General features: G+C 41.9%; 1 protein-coding gene across 3 annotated transcripts in view; it reads right to left on the minus strand.

Moving 5' to 3' along the window:
- Positions 1–15,195, minus strand: part of Abcc5 (ATP binding cassette subfamily C member 5) — a 109,197-nt gene that overhangs the window by 90,804 nt on the left and 3,198 nt on the right. For all 3 annotated transcript variants that reach the window (XM_031363420.1, XM_031363419.1, XM_031363422.1), the window contains exon 2: positions 13,686–13,866. In XM_031363420.1, coding sequence (XP_031219280.1) covers positions 13,686–13,814 — 129 coding nt within the window. In that variant the 5' untranslated portion in view covers positions 13,815–13,866. The remainder of the gene's footprint in view (positions 1–13,685; positions 13,867–15,195) is intronic.

The following is a 15,195-nucleotide window of genomic DNA, read 5'->3' on the forward strand; positions in this document are numbered from 1 at the left end:
AAAAAAAAAAAAAAAAAAAAAAAAAAAAAAAAGAAAGAAAGAAAGAAAGAAAGGAAGGAAGGGAGAAAGACAGAGATGAACAGACAACAAAACACTCAGAGAAAAGGGTTTCTTTACTATAATAAAATCATTTTCTCTTATGGACTTAAAGGATTGGTCTGTAACTGGAGGCCACAGCACTGTGCAGAGATTTTGAACATGGATTTTAGAAGGGAAGTGTGGGTTGACTGCTGACCCTGCTACCAGCCTTTCACCTGTTACTGGCCACACTGTGAGCTTCAGGACTCACATTTACTTGTGTGTGAACCTATTACACCACGCTGAAAGCAATTAACGTCACATAAGTGCTTAGCAAACATTTAAAACACAGGATCTATATTACCTTTCGATCAAGGGCAACACCTCAACTACTTCCTCCTTCCTTAGGTTATCTGCCCCTCAGTCACCCACTAAGTATCCCTCACATCTGCACCACTGCATGTGTGACTGACACAGGGTGCCTGGAACGTGTTTACATACAGAACCTGGCTCCTGTTATTGGAAAGTTAAAGCTTGCTTCACAGGCAGCACAGCCAAGCATCTAATGCTATCTGATAAATCACTGAAGAGATTTTTACCCATTCCACTCATCCTTAGAGACTCTTAATACTTTGCTTTTGATTAACAGTAGTGTTGCCTAGCTTTTATGTCAACTTGTCACAGAATATAGTCATTCTAGCAGGGGAACCTCAACTGAGAAAATGCTTCCACCAGACTGTGCTGCGGGTAAACCTGTGGAGCATTTTCTTGACTGATGTATGTGGGTGGACTTAGCCCACAGCAGGAGGTGCCACCCCTGGGCTGGTATAAGGAAGCAGACTGAGCATCCAGGCATGGCCTCTGCATTGGTTCTGCCTCTAGGTTCCTGCCATGAGCTCCTGCCCTGACTTCCTTGGATGACAAACTACAAGTGGTTCTCCCCTTTTCTCCCCAACTTGATTCTGGTCATGGTAGGTTTTTGTTTTGTTTTTTGTTTGTTGTTTTTTTTGTTTGTTTGTTTTGCTTCTGTTTTATCACAGCAATAGAAGTACTAAGAAAATAGCACAATAAACAATTATTCATTGTGCTCTTTCTTTTTTCTTTTTTGTTTTGTTTTTTTTTTTGTTTTTGTTTTTGTTTTTTTCTGAGACAGCATTTCTCTGTGTAGCCCTGGCTGTCCTGGAACTCAGAAATCCGCTTGCCTCTGCCTCCCAAGTGCTAGGATCAAAGGCGTGCACCACCACCGCCCGGCGTTCTTTCTTGAGTATATAGAATACATGCCATCAGTAGGACCACAAGACTAACGAATGAAGACCCTACCAAACACACAGCTACTCAGTTTGCCACAGTTAACGCCATTACTAACTATCTAGAACACGTGCCTACTATTACTGCAGAAGAAGACTCTATTAGCTGTAAATTCTCCACAGTCTAAGGCTGAATGGATTGAAACAGAAATGAACCAGAAGGAAAACTTTACTATATTCAAGCAATCTGTGGTTACGCATGAGAGCATGAACAACATAGCGGAGTAGGGCTGAGAGTTGGTGTGTAGTGCAGGGACTGAGGACGCAGTGAGAGGCCTAGGCTTCACAGTACAGTAACACATTTGGAATTAAGCCTAAAGGGTTACATTAAAATGATTAAGTAAATGGAAGATAATTACATAGTAGCTTAAGCTGAATGGGAGATAGCTTCTGCTTACCCCCCAAAAGTCAAAAACGTATCAAAGGTAAGATGGATGGGCTTAGATATAAAAATAAAAACTTAGGGGCTGGTGAAATGGCTCAGCAGTTAAGAGCACTGACTGCTCTTCTGAAGGTCGTGAATTCAAATCCCAGCAGCCACAAGTGTCTCACCCGTTATGAGATCTGACGCCCTCTTCTGGTGTGTCTGAAGACAGCTACAATGTATTCATTTATAATAATAAATAAATCTTTAAAAATAAACAAATAAAAATAAAAACTTATTAAATTAAAATTAGCACTAAAGGAGGGGATAAAGTTAAATGGAGATATACATAACCAATATGTTTATATTGGTTAGACTTTTTCTGAAAAAATGTATTTTAGTCTATTCATTGAGTGGATTCTAAATTAAGGGCCTACTATCTATAAATAGTATTCTAGGGGGTAAGGATATAAGAAAGTAGAAACAGACACATTGTCACCATCAAGAAACATAAACTGAAATTCAAGATACAACTACCTACTTTAATGAAAACAGAGAGAAACCTAATACCAAAAAGGGGGAGTTTAAACAAGAGCACACTGTGAGAGTGAGTACCTAACGGAGTCCCGGTCACTGGAAGAATACTGAAGACAGTTAACACCTTCTGGATGACACATCTCCACAATTTCCCTGTATAGAGGAACATTTCCAAAGAAGGGGAAATCATTTAAACCCAACAGCTTCTAGAACTCGAATGCAAGAATAATGGTTAAATTACAGCATGCCATCCCTGCAGCTCAGTGCTGACAGATAGACAAAGGGCAAGCCTGCAGCTCAGTGCTGACAGACAGACACAGGGCAAGCCTGCAGCTCAGTGCTGACAGACGGACACAGGGCAAGCCTGCAGCTCAGTGCTGACAGACGGACACAGGGCAAGCCTGCAGCTCAGTGCTGACAGACACAGCGCAAGCCTCAACCTACACCTGTTCATGCAATCTGAAATTCTCACCATGTTTAGAATAAAGGTAACTTTTTTTAAAAAGATTTTATTTATTTTATGTATGTGAGTGCATCGTCACTGTCTTCAGATACACCAGAACAGATTAGAAGAGGGCATCGGATCCCATTACAGATGGCTGTGAGCCACCATGTGGTTGCTGGGAATTGAACTCAGGACCTCTGGAAGAGCAGTCGGTGCTCTTAACCACTGAGCCACCGCTTCAGCCCTAAGGTAACATTTTAATATCTTTTACTTAACACATCATAAAAAGAATCACCTTTTTAACCTATAATCACTATAACATTATTGAAATTTTCTTAATGAGGGATAATTTTCTGTGGTAAAATTTCGTATTTTGTTCTTGGGGCAAGCTCAGTTTCTACTGAAAATGTTTCAAATGTTCAAGAGCCACATGTGGCTAGCGGCTACTCTGACAAGGTAATGCAAATGTTCAAGAGCCACATGTGGCTAGCGGCTACTCTAACAGGGTAATGCAAACAGTTTCAAGTGAGGGTAGTTTGGTTTTGTTTTTCCAGAGGATTTTGGAGACACGTGAAGCTGTCACCCATATGGAGGGCTGCTAGCTGTTCTAGGCAGAGGCAGGGACGCTGATGGACATTCTACACTGCACAGGGCCACCCACAACAAAAACTCTTTATGCCACAGTGTCAATAGCATTGAGGTAAGCACAGACTGCTGAACAGCTAAGGCAGTACATAGTACACACTAACCTAAAAGAAGGGATTCTATGAGGCCTTTTTTTTTAAATGTTATAATGCTATAAATCCTTGTCAGAAGTAATTTTTTAAATGGGGGTCTCAAGTAGCCAAGACTGATCATGACTATAATATGTTGCCAGGTGTGACCTTAAACTTTTGATCCTCCTGTGTCCACCTCCAGTGCTCAGATTACGGACATGACCCAGAAGTAGCTCTGTAAAGCTTTTCCTGAGACGAGCGAAGGAGTGCAGCCGTACCAAAGGTTCTCAGTGGGCAGATGCCCAACCACATGCTCAGGCTGCAGCAGTGACTTCTCCAAAGGGGACAGGGAGGAGGCAAGGACCCGACAAGATGCTGCTGCTACTGGTTGTACCGCTCTACAGCTATGTGACTTGCACATACTGAACGCCTTACTACTGAGGCGAGGAGGAGGAGGGGATAGAGACACTGCAGAGCTAAAGGGGGACAAAAGTTAAAGTCCAGAGCCTGCCAAAACATGGCTAGAAAGCTGGAAAGATCAAGAAACAGTCGACCCACAGCACACAGAGCTGCTGGCACACAGACCTCTCTTTGTGGGTATTACATTTACCATTGTACGTTTGCCATCTGGCGTTTGTCATAATTCATGTATCTATCGCATGCACAGCCACTGCATACCTGGGCTGCCCATCTCATTCCAGACTGCCAATCTGCTGACAGGGCACAATGTGCTTGCCCTGCACTGATCAGGGACCAGGAATCCCTCCCCCTTAGAGCAATCCAAAGCCTTCCTGACAAGCATGCCACCCTGGGAAAACGGACCCGTGTCAGCTCACACTCCCATGCCACCTGTTAGTACAAGTTACAAATAAGGGAAAATATGTAAAGCCAAAGGACACAATATGGCGTCAGCATGGTAAAATAGGTATTTTCCACAGGCTGAAATCTGGCATTACCTTACAATGAGGAAGAACTTAAGCTGTTGCATAAGCTTGATCTGAAGCAATTAATTCAAAGTTCGTAACACAATGGGTGGGGGTGGGGGTTCTGAGATTAAATTTGTTAATACCATGATTAAGTTTCAAATGATTAAACTGAAAATGAATCACAGGATGAGGAAACACTTGGAGCTCGAAGCTTAAGGCAGTGGTTCTCAACCTTCTTAATGTTCAACCTTCTAATAGAGTTCTTCATGGTGTGGGGATCCCTAACCATGAAATTATTTTTGCTGCAAACTTCATAACTGCAATTTTGCTACTGCTTTGAATTGTAATGTAAATGTCTGATACATAGGATATCTGATATGCAATCCGGGTGAGAGGGTCATGTGACCTCCAAAGGGCTCGCGACCCACAGGTTGAGAACCACTGGCTTAAGGAAAGAGAACTGCCTTTATTCCATGAGACCTCAGGAATCCCAGTACACCCACACCAGGAAGCTTTAAAACTCTACCAAGAACTTGATTCCACCACAGAGACTTGTGTATCTAGAATAGGGCCCTATTACTTTTTAATATTAGACTTTTATACACAGTCTTACTTGAAAACTACTGATTTAGATACTAAAACTTGTAAATGTTGGTGAAAACACCTTCAAGATTTTCAGTTTTTAGCTTTGGAAAACAAGTACACAAAAACAGAACTTCCTCCATGCCAAAGGTCAGCCCAGGGATAACTCCTCAGGACCCATGGATTTTGTTGTTGTTGGTTTTGGTTTTGGTTTTTGTTTTTTCGAGACAGGGTTTCTCTATGTATCCCTGGCTGAACTCACTCTGTAGATCAGGCTGGCCTACAGAAATCTGCCTCTGCCTCCCAAGTGCTAGGATTAAAGGCGTGCGCCACCACTGACCGGCTAGATTTTATTTTTTGAGCGAGGGTCTCTCACTGGGGCCAGGCTATGGCAATCAGCCCCAGGGATTCTTCCATCGGTCTCCCTCAGTGCTGCTGTACCTACATTTACAAGGGTTCTAGGACTCATACTCAGGGCCTCACACCTGCAAATCAAGTACTTTTACCAACTGAGCTGCCTCCCCAGGCCCTGCTTCATGGACTTCTTAAAAGTCACATGACTTCAGCTTTCATATGTACTTAGAATGTGTACCTACCTCTCAAAAACAAATATAAATACTTCTATGACACAGCATAGGACACAAATCCTTTTCGCAATGTTTGCTCCAGAAAAAAAGGCATCTTAAAGTTAGTACCATGCATGGTCAATACTGTTGACTTTGGCTGGCTGTTCCACTGTTCTGATGGTCCCACGCACTGGGCAGAAACAATAGGCAGGTGAAATTAATGTTTCAGAGAAGCCAACAGCTCTGCTCTGAGTCACCTAACTCCAGAAATACCGCACTGAGACAATCAGCCGATCACAGTACCCTACTTGGGTCTGCTGATAAATTCTGTTGAGCCACACCCACAGGAGGTGAGGCTGCAAGAACAGCCTGGCCTACACTCCGTCCCTTGTGAAGGACACTCATTTGTAAAGCAGTCTTCATTCAGGCCTTCATGGCCGCACTTAGTCAATTGTGCTTTTCCATAATTTCTGCTAAGATCAAACTGATCTCTTTGAAAGGCAGATGCAGAAAGTAATCTGTTTGTTGTTTGGCAACACATTTTTACCACACAGCCCAGACTGGCCTTAAATTCGGGATTATCCTTCCACTTCAACCACCCAAGCAGGAGGATTAGAGAGGCCCATGCTTGGCCAGAAAGAGTCTTGAATGATGAAAGCATGCATAACATCTAAATAGCTAACTCCTTCCTTTAAAAGGGAAGGAAGGAAGAGCTAGACAGTTTAATTCTACTATTGAACTTCAGTGGACCAGAAGAACCTCATGTCACTGTGTTTACAATAGGGTCTGCCACTGGAAGGACTTGCACAAGGTTTATCCTTAGCACTGACCTTTTAGTTTGTGATCAAACACAAGGCATGAAGGATAGCAGATGCAGGAGCTACCTACCACAGAGCCAAGATTTAGTAAGAGTTTCACTGGCCATTTGTTATCTCCAAATTACTTTAACAGACACTAGTGCTATTAAAACTACTTAAAAACAGTAAGCTATGCTAGTGTCATGGCACACATGCACACACGCACACCGCATACACCTTTTTTTTTTTTTTTTTTTTTTTTTTTTTTTTTTTTTTTTGGTTTTTGGTTTTTTTTAAGACAGGGTTTCTCTGTATAGCCCTGGCTGTCCTGGAACTCACTCTGTAGACCAGGCTGGCCTCAAACTCAGAAATCTGCCTGCCTCTGCCTCCCAAGTGCTGGGATTAAAGGCACACATACCTTTCATTCCCAGCACTCCAGAGGCAGAGGCAGACACATCTGAGTTTAAGGCCAGCCTGGTCTACACAGTAAGGTCCGTGCCGTCTAGGACTACAGAATGAGACCGTCACACACACAAAAAAAGAAACTAACAAAAACTACAGCAGGCTCTGTCTAACAATTTTCCTTTCGGGTGGGAATCAGTGAGCTGTCGCTGTAGACATAAGCAGCCATCTCTCCTGGAGCTGTGGCTGGCACTGAGACTGGCATCAGACTGGAGGCTAGCTACCTAGTCACACCACCAAGCCTAAGAAACTCCAGAGCCTCACAGAGCTGAAGGATGCTTACATAGAGGAAAAGGACTGGGGGCAAGGGCATCCAAAAGATGCACTGAGTTACTGCAGAGACACTTACGTAGAGATATGAAATGCTAGTTGCTGTACTGCCCTCCTCCCTAAACCAGGCTGACTCACAGGGCACTGTTCTCCACTCTGAGAACATAAGAGCTGAAAAAAAATCACATGCCTTTTAGCTGTAAAAGCTTTCAGGGTCAAGTTCTCTAAAAGGGTAATGTCATACAAAGTATTCCATGAAAAGGAATGTAGAGGTGGATAGAGGTGACTTATTTTTATGATATAATTGTGTGTACTTCACACATTTCTACAATAGGCTCCTATTCCTTTCTGAAGAATGTCTTAGGATAATTTCTGTAAGAGATTAGATTTACAACCTTAATCCCTAAATTACAACTCAAACTCACCAAGATATCTTGAATAGCTAGCTATGAAAACTATAACCAATGCCAAGAGTCCATCTAAGTGCTAAATGAAGATCCCTGGATTTTCAGAATGCTGATTCCGTTACTTTCCTAGATGCAGAATATTTTAACTTGAAGGAAAATTCCGCCAGTGAGGAAAATAATGCAATCACAATGGCACACGAACTCTAGCTGACTTCTGGTTATTTTCCATTCTTCTCTTGTCCTCAGTTCAACAAACTCGTGAAAAACAAGTCACCCCGAACTTTAGCCTGAATCACCAAATGTGACCACATAAGTCAAGTTTCACAAAGCACCTGACAGCTTTATCTCACTTAGGTCAAACATACAATAAGTCCAGGGCCTAGGTGTGGCTCCTTATACCTTCTACCTCCTAATGCTGATTCTCTGTTCTCCAGCTAAATCCTACCTTTTCCTAAGGTCTTGCCAGAAAGAAGGATTTTTTTTTCCTTGTTAACTTCCAACTGTTTATGTATCTGAGTTAAAATTCTATAGGAAGGCAAGCTCTGCATCAATTCAACTGTATTTGCACCAGATAGGTGGTGTGCAGCATCATACATGTATACATACTAAAGAGTATACATACTTACACGCTTGCTGACTTAGTGACCGTTCCTTTGCCATGAGGACACACCATGACTATTTCAACTTGTAAAAGAACATATTTAATAGAGGGCTTGTTTACCATTTCAGAGGGTGAGTCCTTGACCATCATGGCAGGGAAGGTGGCAGCAGGCAGCTATGGTGCTGGAGCAGTAGAATAGCTGAGAGCTTATACACTTTGAGACAACAACCACAAAGCAGAGAGAGCTAACCAGGAGTGGTGTGAGCTTTCTAAACCGCAAAGCCCACCCCCAGGGACACACCTCCAACAAGGACACACTTCCTAATCCTTCTCAAATGGTTCTAGCAACTGGGGACCAAGCATTCAAACACATGAGCACATGAGGGCCATTTCATTCAAACCACCATGTTTGCTACACAAATAAAAACATCACACAATTAAAAAATATAGGACTGGGGAGGAGGAGCATGCATGTCTAGTGTATGCAATTAGGACTAGGGAAGAGTAGCATGCATGCCTACTATGTGTGCAATGCCACAGGCTCAACAACATCACCACAACCAAAATTCATCTGAGCTCCTGGACTTGGGCACTCTGTGTGCACAGTGCACTCATTCTCCGTGTGCACATACAAACACACGCAAAATGCTTCAGGTTAATGACAGTGTTCAGCAGTGGTCCAAAGAGAAGCCTATACTTAAGCTCAAATAATGCTGACCAATATTCATCCTTAGATCAAGGGACAGACACAGAAGAGGCAATTAGCACTTGAGAGTAAAGCATGTCCAGTAAGCCTCAGATTATATGCGGCAATCCACTCTAACTTTATAGTTCTAAAGGAAACAAATTTTATTTTTTACCCTAATTAACACCAAGCATTTATAAGAAATAATAGATACTCAATGTAACTGATTAACACAAATTTCCCAGAATATTTAAAAAAAAAAATCACATACTGGCCAGGCAGTGGTGGCTCCACCTTTAATCCTAGCACTTGGGAGGCAGAGGCAGGCGGATTTCTGAGTTTGAGGCCAGCCTGGTCTACAGAGTGAGTTCCAGAACAGCCAGGGCTACACAGAGAAACCCTATCTTGAAAAACCAAAAAAAAAAAAAAAAAAAAAAAAATTCACATACACTACCAAGAACTGTGTAAAGCGTGTTTTCAGGTCCTTTTTGATTCTGACATACTTCCGACTGTTGTATGCTTCGATGTTAACTGGAGGTCAAAGGTCGGCAGTGGCCTAGAAAGCCTTCTTTCCATCCTCTGTTGGTCAGGTACAGTTCCTTTCTAGTGAGCAGCAGGACCTCACTCTTTACCTAAGCAGCTGTTCGGGGGTCTTTTAGTTTAGTTTTGTTTCTTTTTAAAATATATTCCCTTCCTTAAAAACTGAAAAATTGACATGGATATCATTTCAAGTCTGAAAACTTCTGGAACCATTCAATTCCTCAGCAATCAAGCTTACACCACTTACAAGCTTATAATGCATAGCAGCCACCTGATGCTCCTTGTATTTATTCCACATCTCTTCTCTGTCTATGGTTTTTCTCCATATTATTTCAAGATAAATCCAAGATATATATATATATATATATATATATATTGTATATTATAAATATATGTATATATACATATATATATGTATATTTTTTTCTTTTTTTTTTTTCTTTTGTTTTTTGAGACAGGGTTTCTCTGTGTAGTCCTGGTTGTCCTGGAACTCACTCTGTAGACAAGGCTGGCCTCGAACTCAGAAATCCACCTGCCTCTGCCTCCCAAGTGCTAGGATTAAAGGCGTGCGCCACCACCGCCAGGCCAAATATATGTATATATACATATTTTTTTTAAGTATTTCTTCTCAGCTGGGCATGGTGATACACACCTGCATTCAGGAGAATGCAGTTTATAGACCAGTCTGGTCTATAAAGTGAGTTCCAGGACAGCCACAAAGAGATTTCAGAAGCATCTATCAGACTGCCTAAAATGAAAATGATAACCACCCCTAATATGGGCAAGAACAGGGAAAAACCAAATGACTTCTTGAAGGGGTATATAATAATACAGCTGCTTTGGGAAAGAACCTGAGGGGGTAAAAGTGGAGACGGACTCTGGGTACCATCCTCTATTCTCTATTTATTCATTTACTTACATGTCATTACAGAAAATAACACCAAAAATTTCCTTATGTGTTTTTTTAGGTTCCCCTAGTATTAACTAACATCTTGCATGACTATAAGATCACAAGAAGACCTTGTCCCCCCAGCCCAAACTCCTCAACTTTTAATATAATCAGTGTCCTGGATCACTGTCAATCCTGTAGTGATTCTTATTATTATTTTTTATAACAGCACATAAATTTAGTTATCTCAAAATTACTAATTTTAAAACCTCATTAATTTCCAGTAGTTTCCTAATGCCTCCCCCCCTCTTAGCATGGCACGCAGACACTTTCCTGACACACCCTCTTTACACATTCCACACTACATTCCACACTACAGAGTAATCTAAGAACAAATTACTTACTGAGCACTGACCATGCCAGCCACCACTCTTAGTATGGTGTATGTATTATCTCACTTAATCCTACTGTACATAAAGCACAATGACACAAGCAACTTGTTCAAGGTCCAACATGCCATGTCCTTTTTCTATACCTCTAAGTCTTTACCTCTGTTGCCTAAGAAAATCCCCCATCATCCTTCAAAGCCCTGCTCCAACGTACCCTTAAAACTTTTCCAGATTTAACTACCAGACAATTTCCTGACAAGTACTAGACATACATTCCAGAAATGTTTGGTTAACACAAGATCTAGATAATAAGGACACACAGTTACAAGCAAAACTGGTACCATGGAGCACTGGACACTGAAGGGTGAGGCATTCTCTAATTCTCTATTACAGTGAGGGCAAAGACGTCCATTAAAAAAACAAAACAAAACAAAGCACGAGCAAGGAATGGCTTTCATCCACCCAAGATGCAAAGCCATGCTAGACTGAGACACCAATGTCAGCTCCAAAGGCCACAGCCTCAATTGCTCACATGGCAAAGTCTCCACAAGAGCTCACACGGCAAAGGTGACAGGTACTCATATGCAAAGACTCCACAAGAGCTCGCACGGCAAAGACGTGACTAGTGTTCACATGGGCAAAGACTCCACAAGTGTTTACATGGCAGACACAACAAGTGTTCACTTGGCAAAGGCTCCACAAGTGTTCACATGGCAAAGGTGACTAGTGGTCACATGCAAAGACTCCACAGTGTTCACATGGCAAAGACTCCACAGTGTTCACATGCAAAGACTCCACAGTGTTCACATGGTAAAGACTCCACAGTGTCCACATGCAAAGACTCCACAGTGTTCACATGCAAAGACTCCACAGTGTTCACATGGCAAAGACTCCACAGTGTCCACATGCAAAGACTCCACAGTGTTCACATGGCAAAAGACTCCACAGTGTTCACATGCAAAGACTCCACAGTGTTCACATGGTAAAGACTCCACAGTGTTCACATGCAAAGACTCCACAGTGTTCACATGGCAAAGACTCCACAGTGTTCACATGCAAAGACTCCACAGTGTTCACATGGCAAAGACTCCACAAGAGCTCACATGGCACAGACATGACTAGTGTTTACATGGCAAAGACTCCACAAGTGTTCACATTGCATAAACCTGAAACTTCCTAATCCTAGATGCCTCTCTACCTTACTTATTTCTTTTGCAATTCCAGAAAAGATATAATGCTTTTTTTTAAACCAGAAAAAAACACATCCACTAACTTAAAAATTAAAATGTGTCTTGGGGGAAGGGGGGAGGAAACAGGGTTTGTTTTTTGTTTTTGTTTTGTTTGGGTTTTTTTGTTTTGTTTTGTTTTTGTTTTTGTTTTTTTTTTGGAGGAGTAACCAGGAGAGGAGATATCATTTGAGATGTAAATAAAGAAAATGTCTAATTAAAAAAATGTGTCTTAGTATTCCTATTGGAAGAAGTTTAGATTACTACCAAAATTGCTTTATATTCATAAATTCTCATGCAAAACTTACTGATTATATAGAATAATTATTCCAATCATTCTCTGAAATCTGAGTAAGTCTCTTGAAATGATTCCTTTTGTTTTGTTGATAGGGTATACTAGCTAGTTTTATGTCAACTTGACACACACTAAAGGGAATCTCTATTAAGAAAATACCACTCTTAAGATCGGGGTGCAGGGAAGCCTGGAGGGTATTTCTTAAGTAGTGATTGATGGGAGAGGGCACAGCCCATGGTGGATGGTTCCATCTTTGGCCTGGTGGTCCTGAGGTCTATAAGTAAGCAGGCTGAACAAGCTATGAAGAGCAAGCCAGTAAGCAGCACCCTTCCATGGCCTTTGCATCAGCTCCTGCCTCCAGGATCCTGCCTTGTTTCAGTTCCTGTCCTGACTTTCTTTGGTGAATGACATGGAAGTATAACCCAAATAAACCCTTTCCTCCCCACCTTGCTTTGGTCATGGTATTTTATCTCAGCAATAGTAACCCAATTAACACGGGTTACCCAAAGACACGGACAGGGTCTCTGTGTGTAGCCCTGGCTATTAAGGAACTTGCTATGTAGAACAGGCTGGCCTAACACTTATAAGACCCTCCTGCTTCTGCCTCTGAGTGCTGGTATTAAAGGCATACAATATCATGCCTGGCAAAATAATTCCTATTTTAAGCAGAGAAAACAAAGACAGGAGAAAAAAAAACAAAAGCAAAAGTGAAAAAACCATTTGAAGTATATGCAAGAAGCCAAATGGTCCATACTACCACTGTCCTCTGGCTTTCTCCCCTCCCTCAACCTCATCCCAACCTATCTGTCTTTTTCTTTTTTCAGTAATGGGTACTGAACTCAGCCATCCACAGCTCTATATATGCCAGGCAAGAGCTCTACCATTTAGCTACATCCCCATTCGTCTTTTTTTGTTTTTTGTTGTTGTTGTTTTTGTTTTGTTTTTTTGAGACAGGGTTTCTCTGTGTGGCCTTGGCTGTCCTGGAACTCACTCTGTAGACCAGGCTGGCCTCGAACTCAGAAATCCGCCTGCCTCTGCCTCCCAAGTGCTGGGATCAAAGGTGTGCACCACCACCTCCTGGCCTCATTCGTCTTTGTAATCAAGGGATTTTCAGCAGGTAAGAAAATAGTCAATGAAAAAAAGAGAAGCAGGCATGGTGCTGCAAGCCTCTCATCTCAGTGCTTCTGAGACAGGAACAGGATGCTGTTCTACATAAAGAGTTCCAAGCTAGCCAGGCTATACATTGTTGCCCTAACTGTCTGTCTGTGTCACTGTGTCTTTCTTTCTCTCTCTCCTTCTCTCTCTCTTTTCTCTTCCCTCCTCTCTCTTTCTCCCTCTCTCTCTCTCTCTCTCTCTCTCTCTCTCTCTCACACACACACACACATACACACACACACACACACACACACACACACGAGTAGCACAGGACAACTTTTCAGTCTGTTAACTAAACCAGCTCCTTCTTGTGATGCTTGGTCTGAACCCAGGGCTTTCATGAAACCTAAGCATGCATTCTACCACTGAGCTATGCTCCAAGGCTAAAGAATCATAAATCTTAACACTGACTTAAAGCTAATAAATAAAAACAAAATGATAAAATCTGTATCATATGAAAAAAAGAAGATATGGTGTAGGAACCAAGTCTGGGGAGGGAATCACTCACCGATCTTGTTCTCCGGAATCTGGGTTCATCATGGTCTCTGTGTTGCCCGGGTACAGCGCTTCTGTCCCTGACACTTCTGTACCCAGGGCTGGGGATAATGTACTCCTTTCCCATGTCAATGTCCTTCATCTTCACCACACAGAGGACCAGGGCTCAGACTCCTCCTTTCACTTCAGAATTTCTGAAATCAAAAATTTACAAAAGCAGACATTTCCTAATCGTGCTTAAAAGTATATGCCAAAGTGCTCTAAAACAGGAAGGAACAAAAGTATCAACACTTCTTTACCAATACAGCTATAAAATTATTTTAAATACCCCTTCAGTTTTTTTTTTTTTTTAAACAAGAAAAATTACCAAGCCAGACATAGTGGTTAACAACTTTAATCCCAGCACTCAGGAGGCAGAGACAGGCAGATCTCTAAGTTTGAAATGAGCCTGGTCTACAGAGCTAGTTCCAGGACAGCAAGGCTACACAGAGAAGAAATCTGTCTCCAAAAAAAAAAAGAAAGGAAAAAAAGAAAAAAAAAGATCTATGTTGCTGGGCATTGGTGGCACACGCCTTTAATCCCAGCACTTGGGAGGCAGAGGCAGGCAGAGGCAAGCGGATTTCTGAGTTTGAGCCCAGCCTGCTCTACAGAGTAGTTCCAGGACAGCAGAGCTATACAGAAAAACCCTGTCGGGCTGGAGAGATGGCTCAGTGGGTAAGAGCACTGACTGCTCTTTCAAAGGTCCTGAGTTCAAATCCCAGCAACCACAGAGTGGCTCACATCCATCCACAATGAGATCTGATGCCCTCTTCTAGCACATCTGAAGACAACTACAGTGTATTTATGTATAATAATAAATAAATCTTGTTTTAAAAAAAGAAAAACCCTGTCTTGAAAAACTAAGAGAGAGAGAGAGAGAGAGAGAGAGAGAGAGAGAGAGAAAGAGAGAGAGATCTATGTTCTATCTTTTTAAGCATTACCTGGTCTATTCCTAAAACTCCATTCTGTGTTTCTATACCACTGCCTGCCTGGCCAACCCTCTGTATCAACTTTGGTCACTTAAAAAAAAAAAAGTTTGCATTTGTTTGATTTACTCTGTGTGTGTGTGACAGACAAACAGACACACAGAGAACAAAGACAATCATGTGCACTGAGATCAAAGGTCAACTTGCAAGAGTCAGATCTCTTTCTACCATCCAGTTCTGGAGACGGAACTCCAGTCCTCAGTGTGGCAGCAGGCCACTTCTTAAAAACTAAACACATACTTGCCCCTCTAGGAGGTTTCCCCGTTGTCAGAGGCTCAGACTACCGAACACCAGATACCTGATGTACGGCCATGCTACTGCACTTTAGTCCAGAAGTCCAGCCATGATGACGACTATTAATGACTGTGTCTCTTGCAGCACAAAACTTTGACAACTATAATGCATCTGCTGTTTTGTTTTTTTGTTTTTGTTTTGTTTTTTGTTTTGTTTTTGTTTGTTTTGTTTTTGTTTTGGGGTTGGTTGTTTTTTTTTTTTTTT

This window comes from Mastomys coucha, unplaced genomic scaffold (genome assembly GCF_008632895.1).
Source record: "Mastomys coucha isolate ucsf_1 unplaced genomic scaffold, UCSF_Mcou_1 pScaffold12, whole genome shotgun sequence".
Classification (NCBI taxonomy): Eukaryota; Metazoa; Chordata; class Mammalia; order Rodentia; family Muridae; genus Mastomys; species Mastomys coucha.